Below are 12,924 nucleotides of genomic sequence, written 5' to 3' on the forward strand. Positions count from 1 at the left end.
TCCCCCCCCGACACACACACACACACACACACACACACACACACACACACACACACCGTGGCTCCTTGGCCAAGTTCAAAGACTCCCCATCCCTGACCAAGAAGTCCGATCATCGCAGACCTGAGAATCCGGCCTTTCGGCATGATTTCCACCAGCCAAGTGAAGCTATACCACCCTCTCTGGGAGGCCACAGTCCCGCAGTCACCCCATCCTCCCACTCTGTTGCCCCACCCCCACCCCACCCCCGAAGCACCCAGCAGCCATGACTGAACTTTGGATGTATTTGAGTTTGAAACCCTGGCAGAGACACTCCCCACCACAACTCATCTGCCCAGAACGAGGGAAAGAGTTAGGGACAAAAAAAAGCTAATGTGACTAGTTAGGCCGTCCAGCACAGAGACCAGGAACCAAGCTTTGAGGGACATTCCACCCGGGTGCACCTCCCAAGAGGCTTAAAAATTCATACCTGGACTGGAGAGGTGGCTCAGAGGTTAAGAGCACTGGCTGCTCTTCCAGAGGTCCTGAGTTCAATTCCCAGCAACCACATGGTGGCTCACAACCATCTGTAATGAGATCTGGTGCCCTCTTCTGGCGTGCAGGCAAACATGCGGGCAGAATACTATGTACATAACAAATAAATAAACCTTTAAAAAAAAAAATTCATACCCAAGCACTGGGTATGGTGGTGAGCGCCTGTAATCCCAACACTTGGGAGGTAGAAGCAGGATCATCAGATAAAGGCCATTCTTTTTTTTTTTTTTTTTTTTTTTTTTGGTTTTTCGAGACAGGGTTTCTCTGTGTAGCTTTGCGCCTTTCCTGGAGCTCACTTGGTAGCCCAGGCTGGCCTCGAACTCACAGAGATCCGCCTGCCTCTGCCTCCCGAGTGCTGGGATTAAAGGCGTGCGCCACCACCGCCCGGCAAGATAAAGGCCATTCTTGACTACAAAGGAAATTCAAGGCCAGCCTGGGATACAGGAGAACCTGCCTTCAAACAAACAAACAGACTCATAGCTAATCTGGGCGTGATGCTGTATACCTCTAATCCCAGCACTCCGAAGACTGAATCAGGAGAATGAAGAGTCCCAGGCCAGCCTGGGCTACATAGCGAGACCCCGTCTCATAGAACAAAACCCCTTGGACTTCACAGAAATGGCAAGAGCTTGTGACAGAGGTGGGGAATTGGGTGGGGGAGTCCTTGACACTGCTGTCCACTGCCCCTGAAGGGATGCCTTGGGCTGGAGGCACAGAAGGTTCCCATGTAACTCAGCAGTTACCACCCAAGTGGCTTTGGCTCCTGTATTTGCTGCAACCCATAGAAGAAAAAAAAAAAAAAAAAAAAACCACCCTTGTCCTCTCAAATTAAACACTGCACGTGCACTTGGGGTGTGAGGTGTTTTTATTACAGACCTCTTCACTTGCCAAGGAGCTGTGGCCACGTCTCTCTCAGGGTCTCTCAGGGTGCTGGATTTGGCCAGCTCCCCACGTCCGGCATGGGTCACCACGGGTGATGATAACCCCTGGGAGAGGCTCCAGCTATTGCCAGGTCCTGACCTTGGCTTGGTGGCTGCTTTCACACATCAGGGATCAGCAAAGACTGTTTGTCACTAGGAATGACGCACAGTGGGAGTCAGCAGCGGACAGTGCCACCGGGAAACCCAGGAGGGTTCTGGGAGCTCCCCACTCACTCAGTGAGGGTTGTAGCAGGTGACCACAGTGTAAAGAGCCCGGTGGCGGCTGCCAAGTCCTCAGCTGGGACCACAGAGGTTGAACACAGAGTCCAAAACAAGGGCGGCTCATTGTTCAAATTCTTTTCTTAACATTTTTTAATGTTTTTAGATGTATTCGTTTATTTATTGGTGTGTGTGTGTGTGTGTGTGTGTGTGTGTGTGTGTGTGTGTGTGTGTAAGTATTATTTTGTTTTTTTGAGACAGGGTCTCATGTATCCCAGGCTGGCTTTGAACCCACTAGGTAGCCAAGGATGACCTCAAACCCCTGAGCCTCCTCCTGTCTCTGTCTCCCAAGTGTGGGGTTTACGGGTGTGTGCCACCACACCTGGCCACTTTTTATTTTCTTTAGAGACACGGTCTCCTTCGGTACCTCAGCCTGGCGGCTCACACCTGTAACAACTGTCCTGCCTCAGCCTCCCATGAGCTAGGACGAGAGGTGTGAGCCGCCAGCCCCGTTTGGGGCCTCTCGGGGCTCTGGTTCAGGAGCAGACGGACAGAACATGTTTTGGACGCTTGAGCTTACGTCCTGGCCACAGCACCAGGAACAGAGACGGCAGGACAAAGGAGGGCTGAGAGTGTCCGTTCATGTCTCCCTGGAGCGGTGCCTCAGCCGCAGCCGCTGGTGTCTCTTCTAGGACAGATGTGGAACTATGATATTCTTCACTCTGATACAACTAAAAAAAAATCTCCAGAGACTGCTCAGAGCCCCCTGGATGCAAAAGACACCCCACCTGGAGAATGGCTGTACTGTCAAGGTGTGGGAAGGACTGGAAAAGGTGGTAAGGGTCGCGGCTGGGAATAGGACTGAGCTGGGAGAGTGCTTTCCCGGCACGTACGAGGTCCTGAGTTTACTCCGGCTATGGTGATTGAGAGTTGTGCTGGGTATAATAGTCTGGGTTGGCCTCCGTGGTCTCTTAGTGTCTGCATAACGGTTGTCCAGGACCTTCCAGATTTCATAGTCTCTATTGAGACGTCTGAAGGTCCTGAGTTTGATCCTCAGTACCAAGTAAAGTAGGCACAGTTGGCACTTGCCTATGACCCCAGCATTCTGAAGGTGGAGGCAGGAGAATCAGGAGGTGAAGGCTATCTTCAGCTACTTTGTGAGTTGGGGGCCAGCCTGGGCTACGTGAGACTCTTGACTCAGATTTCATCTAAAACGTGAAATCTAGACCCTCCAGGTGTATCCAAACTGCTCAGCCCACCCGCCTGTCCTCAGTTCAACTCTCTCCATCAGCTCTGTGTTCCCTAAAGACTCTGTGTCCCCAAGACAGCGTTTTCCAAGTTACCCTCTTCCTTGATGACTCTTAGCAAATGACATCCTCCAGGCCTGTCCTCTCTACAGCATGGGACAAAGGAAGCCCGTACACTTGTGTGTCTTGGCACACTTGTGTGTCTTGGCACACGTGAGACGATCCCCCCCCCCCCACACACACATAGGAGATACATGGCACGGGATGAGGACCCCATCACTCTGGCAATAGGCGCTGGTAAAAAGACACAAGGTGACTGTATAGACACAAGGGCTTTGTGACTCCATGTCATCCCGGCTTGCCTATCTCATGTCCTTGACCCACACCCTATGGTCATCCCCGTTGTAGGTGATCCAGGGGACCAATGACAACACACAGCTTGTTCTGCCCAGGGAGGTTGCTGGGCAAGCCGACTGTGCCGTAGTCACACTGTGTTTACCGGTATTCTTGGCCCAGCCAATGGGACAAGAGAGCTTTCTTGGTTGGGGAAGGCCAGAGAAAGAAGCAGTCGGGCCACGTGCCTGTGCACGTGTGTTCGTGTGTGTGTGTGTGTGTGTGTGTGTGTGTGTGTGTGTGTGTGTACCCTTGTGGGTGCACAGGCCTCTGCACACAGCCAGAAACAGGCCAGAGGCTTGGAGTCAAGCTGGAAGAGTTTTTAGATGGAAGACCTCCCAGTTTTAGGTCATGGTGGTGATGGTGATAATTATGGTGGTGTTGATAAAGAGGGTGGTGGTGATGGGGGTGATGATGGTGATGGTGATGATGGTGTTGATGATGGTGGTGGTGTTGATGGTGGTGGTGATGGTGTTGATGGTGGTGGTGGTGTTGATGGTGGTGGTGATGGTAGTGAGGATGATGGTGATGATGATGGTGGTAGTGTTGATGATGGTGATTGTCGTAAAGATAGTAGTGATGGTGATAACGGTGGTGGTGATATCATTGTGATTGCGGTGATGGTGATGATGAAGGCTACTAGCACACACTGGCTGCCTGTTCAGTTTCAAGTCTGTCGCTTAACCCACACCCCCATCAGCAAAGCCTGGCGTGGAGGTCCTGGCATCATCCCTATCTGCAGATGAGCAAACAGAGGCTGTGGGAGGGCAAGGTTCTTGCCTAGAACCGCTTATCTAGTAACAGTGGAGCCAGGATTTGAACCCAGTCCCCTGGGTCTTACCCATCTGCCCGTTTATATGCAGAGTCCTTAGAGGATGGCATTAAGCAGCTCTGTCAATCACAAGGTTGGGAGTCCTGCCCAAGTCCCGCCTCTTGCTATCTCTGTGACCCGAGCCCCATTTCCAGTCTACATAAACCTCTTTTATGGTTTGACACTAATTTGGGGTTGGGTGGCTGAGTCCCATTCTCCCCTCCCCCCTTCTTTCTATTTTGAGACCAGAGCTCCCTCTTTAGTCCAGGCTGGCCTCGGACTCTTAGTTCTCCTGCCTCTGCCTCTGCTGCTCGGGGGTCGCAAGTGTGAGCCACCATGTGGCTGAGCTGTGGCTGTTTCTTGGCCCGGCTTTTCTGTAGTTGTGGGATGAACCCCCCTGAGGCCCTGGCAAGGGCTCTTTAGTGCCACCCCCACCCCCACCCCCAAGCCCTCGGGAGATAAGTGTCTTACTTGCAAGTGAAGAAACCAGGAGGAAAGGGGAGGTGACAGAGACGAAGGCCAGGATGGAGACCAGGCCTGAATGCCCTCCCCAGCCACCGCCCCAGCCTGGACCAGGGGGCGTGGCTTTGGGGGCGTGGCCTGCCTGGGCCCTTATTGGCTGCCCAGAGGTTTCTCCGGAGAATAAAGCCCTGGAGCAGAGCGTCCTGCCAGCCTTCTACTCTCCCAGAACACAGACACAATCTACCCTTCGCTCGCTGTGACCAGCTCCTTCTGTGCCAGGTACGTGGACCCCAGCCTCAGCTGCACCCCAGAACTGACAGCCAGGGACAGCCAGAGTCGGGTGGGTACCCAGGGATGGGAAGAGGGGCTGGGGCACATCCATTCAAGTCTCCGTGTTCTGATCTGTAAAATGGGACGATGGTAGGATCCTCCAGCTCAGGGGTGAGGTGCGACAGGCTGTGTTTGCTGAGTGCCCAATGACAGGGGAGGAGGGACTTCCGCTCTGGAGCTCGTGCCCCAGAACAGCCACCTTTGCCAAGACCCCACCCCCACCCCGACTCTACATTTTTTTCCTCTCGTGAGTCTCACCATCTATAGAGCCGGGCGGGACTGGCCTCTGGGGTGAGAATCAGTACGGAGTAGCCAGTCCATTTCTCCAAAGGTCCCCAATGTTGCAGCCTGGGGCAGGGACCAGGCGGGGCTCCCCAAACCCACCTGGAAGGGGTCTGCAAGGTGGTGGGAACCACCCACTAGCCAGAGGTTGCAGCAGCTGGGCCTTTTGGGTCCAGAGGAGGCCCGGTGTGTCAGGATGGGGCCTAGCTGGGAGCTGAAGGCTAAAGCTAACAAGTTTGGAGGTACCCTTGTTTGCCATGCCCTTCTTCCCTGGCTGTCATTCAAGGGGTCTACTAGGAAGAGGGGCCTTAGTGGGCTTTGCCCGCTATCTCAACCCTTGAGAGGCAGGAGAATCACAATGAATTTGAGTCCATCTCTCTTGAGACCGAGGCAAGAGAATCACAAGTTTGAGTCTCTCATGCACGTGCACAGGAGCATGTGTGTGCACACACACATACACAAATGCACACACGCATGCACACGCAAGTGCTCATATATGTAGATGCTCCCAAGAGTCACTATCTGCCTAGGCTGGATTCTACTTGGCCCTGGATCTCTCTTAGGGCTTCTCACAGAGCTTCCGAGTAACAGTGGCTGAGCCGGTGTTAACCCAAAGGCTTCCTCACTATCAGGGTTACCCAAGGGACCTCATGGTACCATTAGCCAAACCTGAACTTGTCATGTAGCCTCGAGAGTAGTCCTCTCAATGTGGGAACTGTGGGGTCAGGGTGAACTAGGGGTCTGTGTAGCCTCTCTGGTCCCCATGCCAGGAAAAAAGAATTCTGTTTTTTAAAAAAAACAAGAGCCCCCAGGTGGTGGTGGCACACACCTTAATCAGGAGGCAGAGACAGGTGAATCTCTGAGTTTGAGGGCAGCCTGGTCTACAGAGCAAGTTCCAGGATGGCCAGGGCTACACAGAGAAACTGTATCTGAAAAAGGAGGAGAAGGAAGAGGAGGAGGAGAAGGAAGAAGGAAGGAAGGAAGGAAGGAAGGAAGGAAGGAAGGAAGGAAGGAAGGAAGGAAGGAAGGAAGGAAATGAGAATGAGAGCCTTTCATAGCTTAATACTGGGGTCCCAGGTCTTTTTGCTTTTGTTTTGAGACAGTCTTATGTAGCCCAGGATGTCCCTGAATGCCTAATCCTCTTGCCTTCACCTTTCAAGAACCGGGATTACAGGCCTGTACCAAGCCCAAAGCCTCATTTTTTAAAATATACATGTGCTGAACACCAGGTATGGTGGGGCACACCTGTGATCCTAGCAATTGGGAGACTAAGATAGGAGGATCAAAAGTTCAAAGCTATATGCAGGGACACTTGGCTCAGTCTGGGAGGAAGGGACTGGACCTGCCTGGACTGAGTCTACCAGGTTGATTGCAGTCCTCGGGGGAGGATTTGCCCTGGAGGAGGTGAGAATGGGGGGTAGGCTGGGGGTAAGGGGAGGGGGTGAGAGGGGGTGGGAGGGGGGAGAATAGGGGAACCCGTGGCTGATATGTAGAACTGAATGGTATTGTAAAATAAAATAATAAATAAATAAATAAATAGTTCAAAGCTAGCCTAGACTACATGGTAAGAACATAATTTTTTTAAAGCATATATTGCGTTAGGAGATGACTCAGTCTGTGAAAGGGCTTCCTATGAGAACCTTTGTCCATATCCCCAGAATTCACATCAAAAAATGCCAAACACAGCAAAAAACACCTGTGATCCCAGCATTGGAGAGCAAGAGACAGGAGGATCTCTGGGCTCGCTGGCCAGCCAGCCCAACCGAATCAGTGAGCTCCAGGCTCAGTGAGAGACCCTGCCTCGAAAAAATAAAGAGAGCAATTGAGAAAGACACCAGATGTTGACCTCTGGATACATATGTGTGTGTGCGTGCTTAAATAAGTAATATACAATAGGACAAAAATGCTGACCATGGAGGGGTCCTGTGAACTCAAGGGCCACTCTCCACAGGACCCCACTTGGCTCACTTATTTTGTGTTTGCTGACATGTTCTGAGCTCACGGAAGCAGGTGGGCTGGGGTTGGTTCCACTTGGCTTTCCAGAAACAGGCCTTGACTTCCCCTGGCCTTGCTTTATCCACACCCTGATTTTGTGACTCATTCTGAACCAGCTTGTGCAAGACCCTTCCCTTGAACTTGCCCAAGTCTGCAGCCTAAGAATGTTTGTGCAAGACCCTTCCCTTGAACTTGCCCAAGGCTGCAGCCTAAGGATGTTTGTGCAAGACTCTTCCCTGCAGCCTAAGGAAGTTTCTGAACTTATGACCTTCCAAATCTGGGGGGCAAAGGTGAGGGCTTGGCCACCAATTTAGCTGGTAGATAGCCCAGCTGAGATTTTAGCCCAGCTGAGATTTTATCCTGTGCCTTTTCCTGAAAATCGTGGTTATAAGGGAGGGGGTCATAGAGCTCAGGAGGGCAGCTGTCTTGACTCTTTTTTGTTGTTGTTGTTTGTTTTGTTGTTGTTTTCAAGACAAGGTTTCTCTGTGTAGCCTTGCGCCTTTCCTGGATCTCGCTCTGTAGACCAGGCTGGCTTTGAACTCACAAAGATCCGCCTACCTCTGCCTTCCCAGTGCTGGGATTAAAGGCGTGCGCCACCAGCGCCTGGCCTGTCTTCACTCTTTACGTCTCCTCCCTTCCCCCCAGCCATGGCAGCCCAGGAGCCCCTCCATGTGAAGACTCCACTGCGTGACAGCATGGCCCTGTCCAAAGTGGCTGGAACCAGTGTGTACCTAAAGATGGACAGCTCCCAGCCCTCGGGTTCCTTCAAGATCCGAGGCATTGGGCACCTCTGCAAGACGGTACAGGGCAGGGTGGCATCCTGGCAGGAAGGGCACTCCCTCCTACCTGACAGTTCTAGAACCAGGGGTGCCGATGTCCACCCAAGATTTCAGCGCCCAGGACACTGAGGCAAAACAGTGGGAAGTGAAAAAAGGGTGGGAAGCATCTTAGGCTGCATAGCAAGACCCTGTCTCTAAAAAATAAGTAAATTCATCATCATCATCATCATCATCATCATCATCATCATCATCATCATAAGGGCTGGCTCAGCAGTTAATAGCACTGGCTGCACTTGCAGAGAGCCTGAGTTCAGTTCCCAGCATCCACATGGTGGCTCACAACCACCTGTAACTCCAGCTCCAGAGAATTTGACGCCCTCTTCTGATCTCCAAGAGCAACTACACGCACATGCACATAGTTAGAAATGAATATTGGGCGGGAGAGATAGCTAAGCAGTTAGGAACACTTTGGGCTCTTTCAGAGGAACGGTGCTCACCCTCAGCATCCAAGTTGGCGGCTCACCTGTAACTCCAGCTCCAGGGCATGTGATGCTCTCTTCTGCCCTCTGCAGGCAACACATGCACACATACACGTAAATAAATAAATACCATCTTCCTAAAAATAATTTTAGAATAGGCTACACATATCAGGGTTTGCTCTGGCTAAGGGAATGCCCACTCATGAGATTCTCTCAAGACTGACACCTGCTCCCTTACCCCAGCCAGTCTCCTTGGGAAAGATATGCCTGAGGGGAGGGTGGTTCAGATACCAAGAGGAGGAAGGGGAGTTCAGTGTGGATGCTCCAATGGGAGGGATGACCCTAGGCAGGGACTGAGAGGTAGCCTGACCCCTCTTCTTGTCTCCACAGAGGGCAGAACAAGGCTGTAAACATTTTGTCTGCTCTTCAGGTAAGTGGCCAGGAGGCTTTCTTTCCCTTCCTATCCTGTGTGTTCTGAGGCCAGGCGCGTCACCTCTCTGGGGCCGTGGTCTCTGCAGCAATGAACCCATTTATAGAGGTCCAGATTTGGGGTTCCAGAATGAGGCAGAGGTCACTTGGGAGGAGACAGGAGTTCAGAGCCTGAAAGGAAAGGGATGACCAGCCCCACCTAGGGTTCCAGAACCTTCTCTACTGACACACCCTCTCCATGCCACCCTAACAGCGGGCAATGCGGGCATGGCGACTGCCTATGCTGCCAGGAGGCTGGGCATCCCAGCCACCATCGTTGTACCCAACACCACCCCTGCCCTCACCATCGAGCGGCTCAAGAACGAAGGCGCCACGGTTGAAGTGGTGGGAGAGGTGAGTGAGGACCGGCAGGAGGCGGGTGAGGGGGCTCCTGACAGCTGGACAAGGTCCCCCTTCATTTCATTCTCTTCCTACTCCCACTGCCCTGCAGATGTTGGATGAGGCCATCCAACTGGCCAAGGCTCTAGAAAAGAACAACCCAGGCTGGGTGTACATCTCCCCCTTCGATGACCCCCTCATCTGGTGAGTTGGGGCCACCCCGCTCCTTACTGCACATATCTGCCATCATGTGCAACGCCTGCTGGTTCTCCATGTTGCACACACACCCAGTGTAAGCAGGAGAGAACACACAAACACCCAGATGCACACATCAGCAATGGCGGGGGGGGGGGTGTCCCCAGATACAGAGATTCAGGGAGATCAGCTCATCTGGGGGTGACTAGGAACAAATGAGGTGGGGATGCACTGATGAAGGTAGCTTTCATATGCCAGCATCTGCCATGGGCAGCGGAACCTCAGCCCCTGGGGACCCTGAGAACCTATGGGGAATGAGCATCCAAGGAATGTGTCGACTGATGGGTAGGAAGTGGGGGGGGGGGTTATCCACCAACTCCCACAGCCATCCTCTGGGGGGGGGTACGTTTTTCGTCTCCCACACAATCAGTGTCCTATGAGGCCATGGCTGGGCAGGGAGAGGGCAAAAGCCAGCTCCAAGGTTCGCCACTGCCTGGGATGGAAGCAAATATGGACCTTAGCTGGCATCTTCAACCACCCATTGTGTCTTCAGGAAGCCCAGCCCTGACCTGCCATCCTTCTCCTGCCCAGGGAAGGCCACACTTCCATCGTGAAGGAACTGAAGGAGACACTGAGTGCCAAGCCCGGGGCCATTGTGCTATCAGTGGGTGGCGGAGGCCTGATGTGTGGAGTCGTCCAGGGACTTCGAGAGGTGGGCTGGGAGGATGTGCCCATCGTTGCCATGGAGACCTTCGGCGCCCACAGCTTCCATGCAGCCACCAAGGAAGGAAAGCTGGTCACCCTGCCCAAGATAACCAGGTGAGCTCAGCTCCTCCGTTATACACTCAGTGAAAATGAGACTTTGGTCGTTTGTCCAAAGTCACACAGCCGTGTGTGGTATGTCTGGGCCTTGAACACGAGTCTTTATGTGAATAATGGCAGGTGATGTCAATCACGTCTTGAGGCCCTCATGCCTCACTTCTTTGCTGGCCGCTTATCTGACCTCCAAAATGTGCAAGACCCTGGCTGATCCTGGACATGGGGGTGGGGGGGAAGAAACCAACTTCTTGCCTACAAGGAATTTATAACCAAACCCCAAATTTGCAGATTAAACAAAATTGAATTTTGTTTCTCCCTACTTAAAAAAAAGGAGAGAGAGAGAGAGAGAGAAAGTGTATGAGGGACAGCTCCTTGAAGCTGGGGACTGAATTCCTCGAGTCTGTTGTCCCACCACTCACTTGAGCCTGGCAGGCTGGAGCAGGAGGCCAGTGAGCTAAGTAGGTGAAGGTTACAAGCTGGGGGTAGGGCATGTCTGAGTCAGGCCAGTCTGACGGCCAAGACCACACTGTGCAGGTTCTGGGGACTGGGCATGGGCTACCCATTCCCACCCGTCACCTGTAGTTCCTGCCTCTCACGTGCATCCTTCTGCCTTGTCTCCCACTCCCATCTCCCAGTGTTGCCAAGGCCTTGGGTGTGAACACCGTGGCGGCCCAGGCCCTGAAGCTGTTTTATGAACACCCCATTTTCTCTGAGGTCATCTCAGACCAGGAGGCGGTGGCCGCCCTCGAGAAGTTCGTGGGTATGTACCAAGGGACCGTTTTGCCCTTAATTTCCTCCCTCCTCGGCCTAGAATGCCTCATGAATGGAAGCTAAAGCAAGTCAGTGGGAAAAAAAAACACCCGAGCTGCTCATGAACTAGTGAGCCTGCCTCTGCTTCCATCAGTGACCGGATGAAGGCTCTCTGATGACAGTTAGGATAGTCCCCAATCTGATGGCATTAGATGGCCAGTTCAGGCACCCTCTCCGGTATTGTTAGGAATCTTAGCCGGGGTCATCCTTGTGGATTCCTGGGAGCCAAGCACTGGGCCGAGCTCCTATTGAAGACAGAAAGGACTGTACGGGCCAGGGGGTCAAGGTCATGACAGGGGAATCCACAGAGACCCCTGACCCGAGCTCCTGGGAGCTCACCAACTCTGAAACAGCAGCTAGGGAGCCTGAATGGGACTGACCTAGACCCTCTGCATGTGTGTGACAGTTGTGTAGCTTGGTCTGTGTGTGGGTCCCCTAGCAGTGGGATCAGGACCTGTCCCTGGCGCTTGGGCTGGCTTTTGGGAACCCAATCCCCATGCTGGGTTGCCTGGCCCAACCCTGATGCAGGGGCAGGAGCGTGGTCCTGCCTCAACTTGATGTGGCATGCTTTGTTGACTCCCATGGGAGGTCTGCTACTTTCTGAATGAAGACGGAGAAGGAGTGGATGAGGGGAGGAGGGGACAGGAGGAGAGGAGGAGGAGAGGAGGAGAGGAGTGAGGGGAAACTATGGTCAGTGTGTAAAATAAATGAAAAAATAATTAATTCAAAAAAAGTGAGCCTGGTAGTCATGGCAGCAGGGAAGACAAGCGCCTGTTTTGAGCTCCCCGGTAGTCAGGGTCACAGGGAAAGGACTAAGGTGGGCTGGACTGGAGCTGGTCTGTAATGGAACTCTCTTGGTTCAGTCTGGAACAAGATGGTCAAAAAGAACCCGGGGGGAGGGGGGGGCAGCTGGAGAGATAGCTCAAAGGTTAAGAGCACTGGCTGCTCTTCCAGAGGTCCTGAGTTCAATTCCCAGTACCCACATGGTGGCTCACAACCATCTGTAATGAGATCTGGTGCCCTCTTCTGACTTGCATGCATACATGCAGACAGAACACCACATAATAAATAAAAATCTTTAAAAAAAAAAAAGAACCTGGGTAGTGGTGATGCATGCCTTTAATCCCAGCACTCCAGAGGCAGGTGGATCTCTGAGAGCTCAAAGCCAGCCTGGTCTACAGAGCGAGTTCCAGGACGGCCAGGGCTACACAGAGAAACCCTGTCTCAGAGGGGAGGGGAAAAAAAAGCCAAAAAGGATGAAAAATAACACACTGCCAGTTATTAATAACCGCAGCTTACCGCCACACACCTAGACACCCTCTCAGATACCTGAGAACGCTTGGCACAGGCTGAAGAAACTGAGGCTGGGTTCAGCCACAGGGAGAGGTTTGGTCCAAGACTTCCTGGTGTGGAGAGCTGACTGGCCCCTTCCCCACAGATGACGAGAAGATCCTGGTGGAGCCTGCGTGTGGAGCGGCACTGGCCGCAGTGTACAGTGGTGTGGTGTCCAGGCTGCAGAACGAGAGCCGGCTGCCGGCCCCGCTGGCCTCGCTGGTCGTCATTGTGTGTGGTGGCAGCAACATCAGCCTGGCACAGCTGCAGGCGCTCAAGGTGCAGCTGGGCCTGAACGGGCTGCCCAAGTGATGTCCTGGCCTCCCCGAGAAGGGACACCAGGCGCCCCCCCCCTCTGAGTAATGCGGGCAGGGGATGCACCTGACAGTGGTCCCACCCTCCTTTACCCATGTTTATAACATGCACTTTTTCATTGTAAATAAGTAAATATATATATTTATAAAGCAAAGACTTTTGAGTTTTGTTTGTTCTTGACATGAGGTCTGTGTGCAG

At 52.9% G+C, this 12,924-nt stretch overlaps 1 protein-coding gene across 1 annotated transcript; it reads left to right on the forward strand.

Annotated features, from left to right (window-relative positions):
- Window positions 1–4,755: 4,755 nt before the first annotated feature.
- Window positions 4,756–12,882, forward strand: Sds (serine dehydratase). Its single transcript, XM_028878785.2, has 8 exons — window positions 4,756–4,862; window positions 7,836–7,990; window positions 8,839–8,878; window positions 9,131–9,270; window positions 9,368–9,459; window positions 10,042–10,269; window positions 10,905–11,029; window positions 12,518–12,882. Exons 2-8 carry the CDS (start codon window positions 7,838–7,840, stop codon window positions 12,721–12,723), a joined length of 984 nt encoding a protein of 327 aa, XP_028734618.1. The 5' UTR covers window positions 4,756–4,862; window positions 7,836–7,837; the 3' UTR covers window positions 12,724–12,882.
- The last annotated feature ends 42 nt before the right edge of the window (window positions 12,883–12,924 follow it).

The sequence above is a fragment of the Peromyscus leucopus genome, chromosome 23 (genome assembly GCF_004664715.2).
Source record: "Peromyscus leucopus breed LL Stock chromosome 23, UCI_PerLeu_2.1, whole genome shotgun sequence".
NCBI classification, from domain to species: domain Eukaryota; kingdom Metazoa; phylum Chordata; class Mammalia; order Rodentia; family Cricetidae; genus Peromyscus; species Peromyscus leucopus.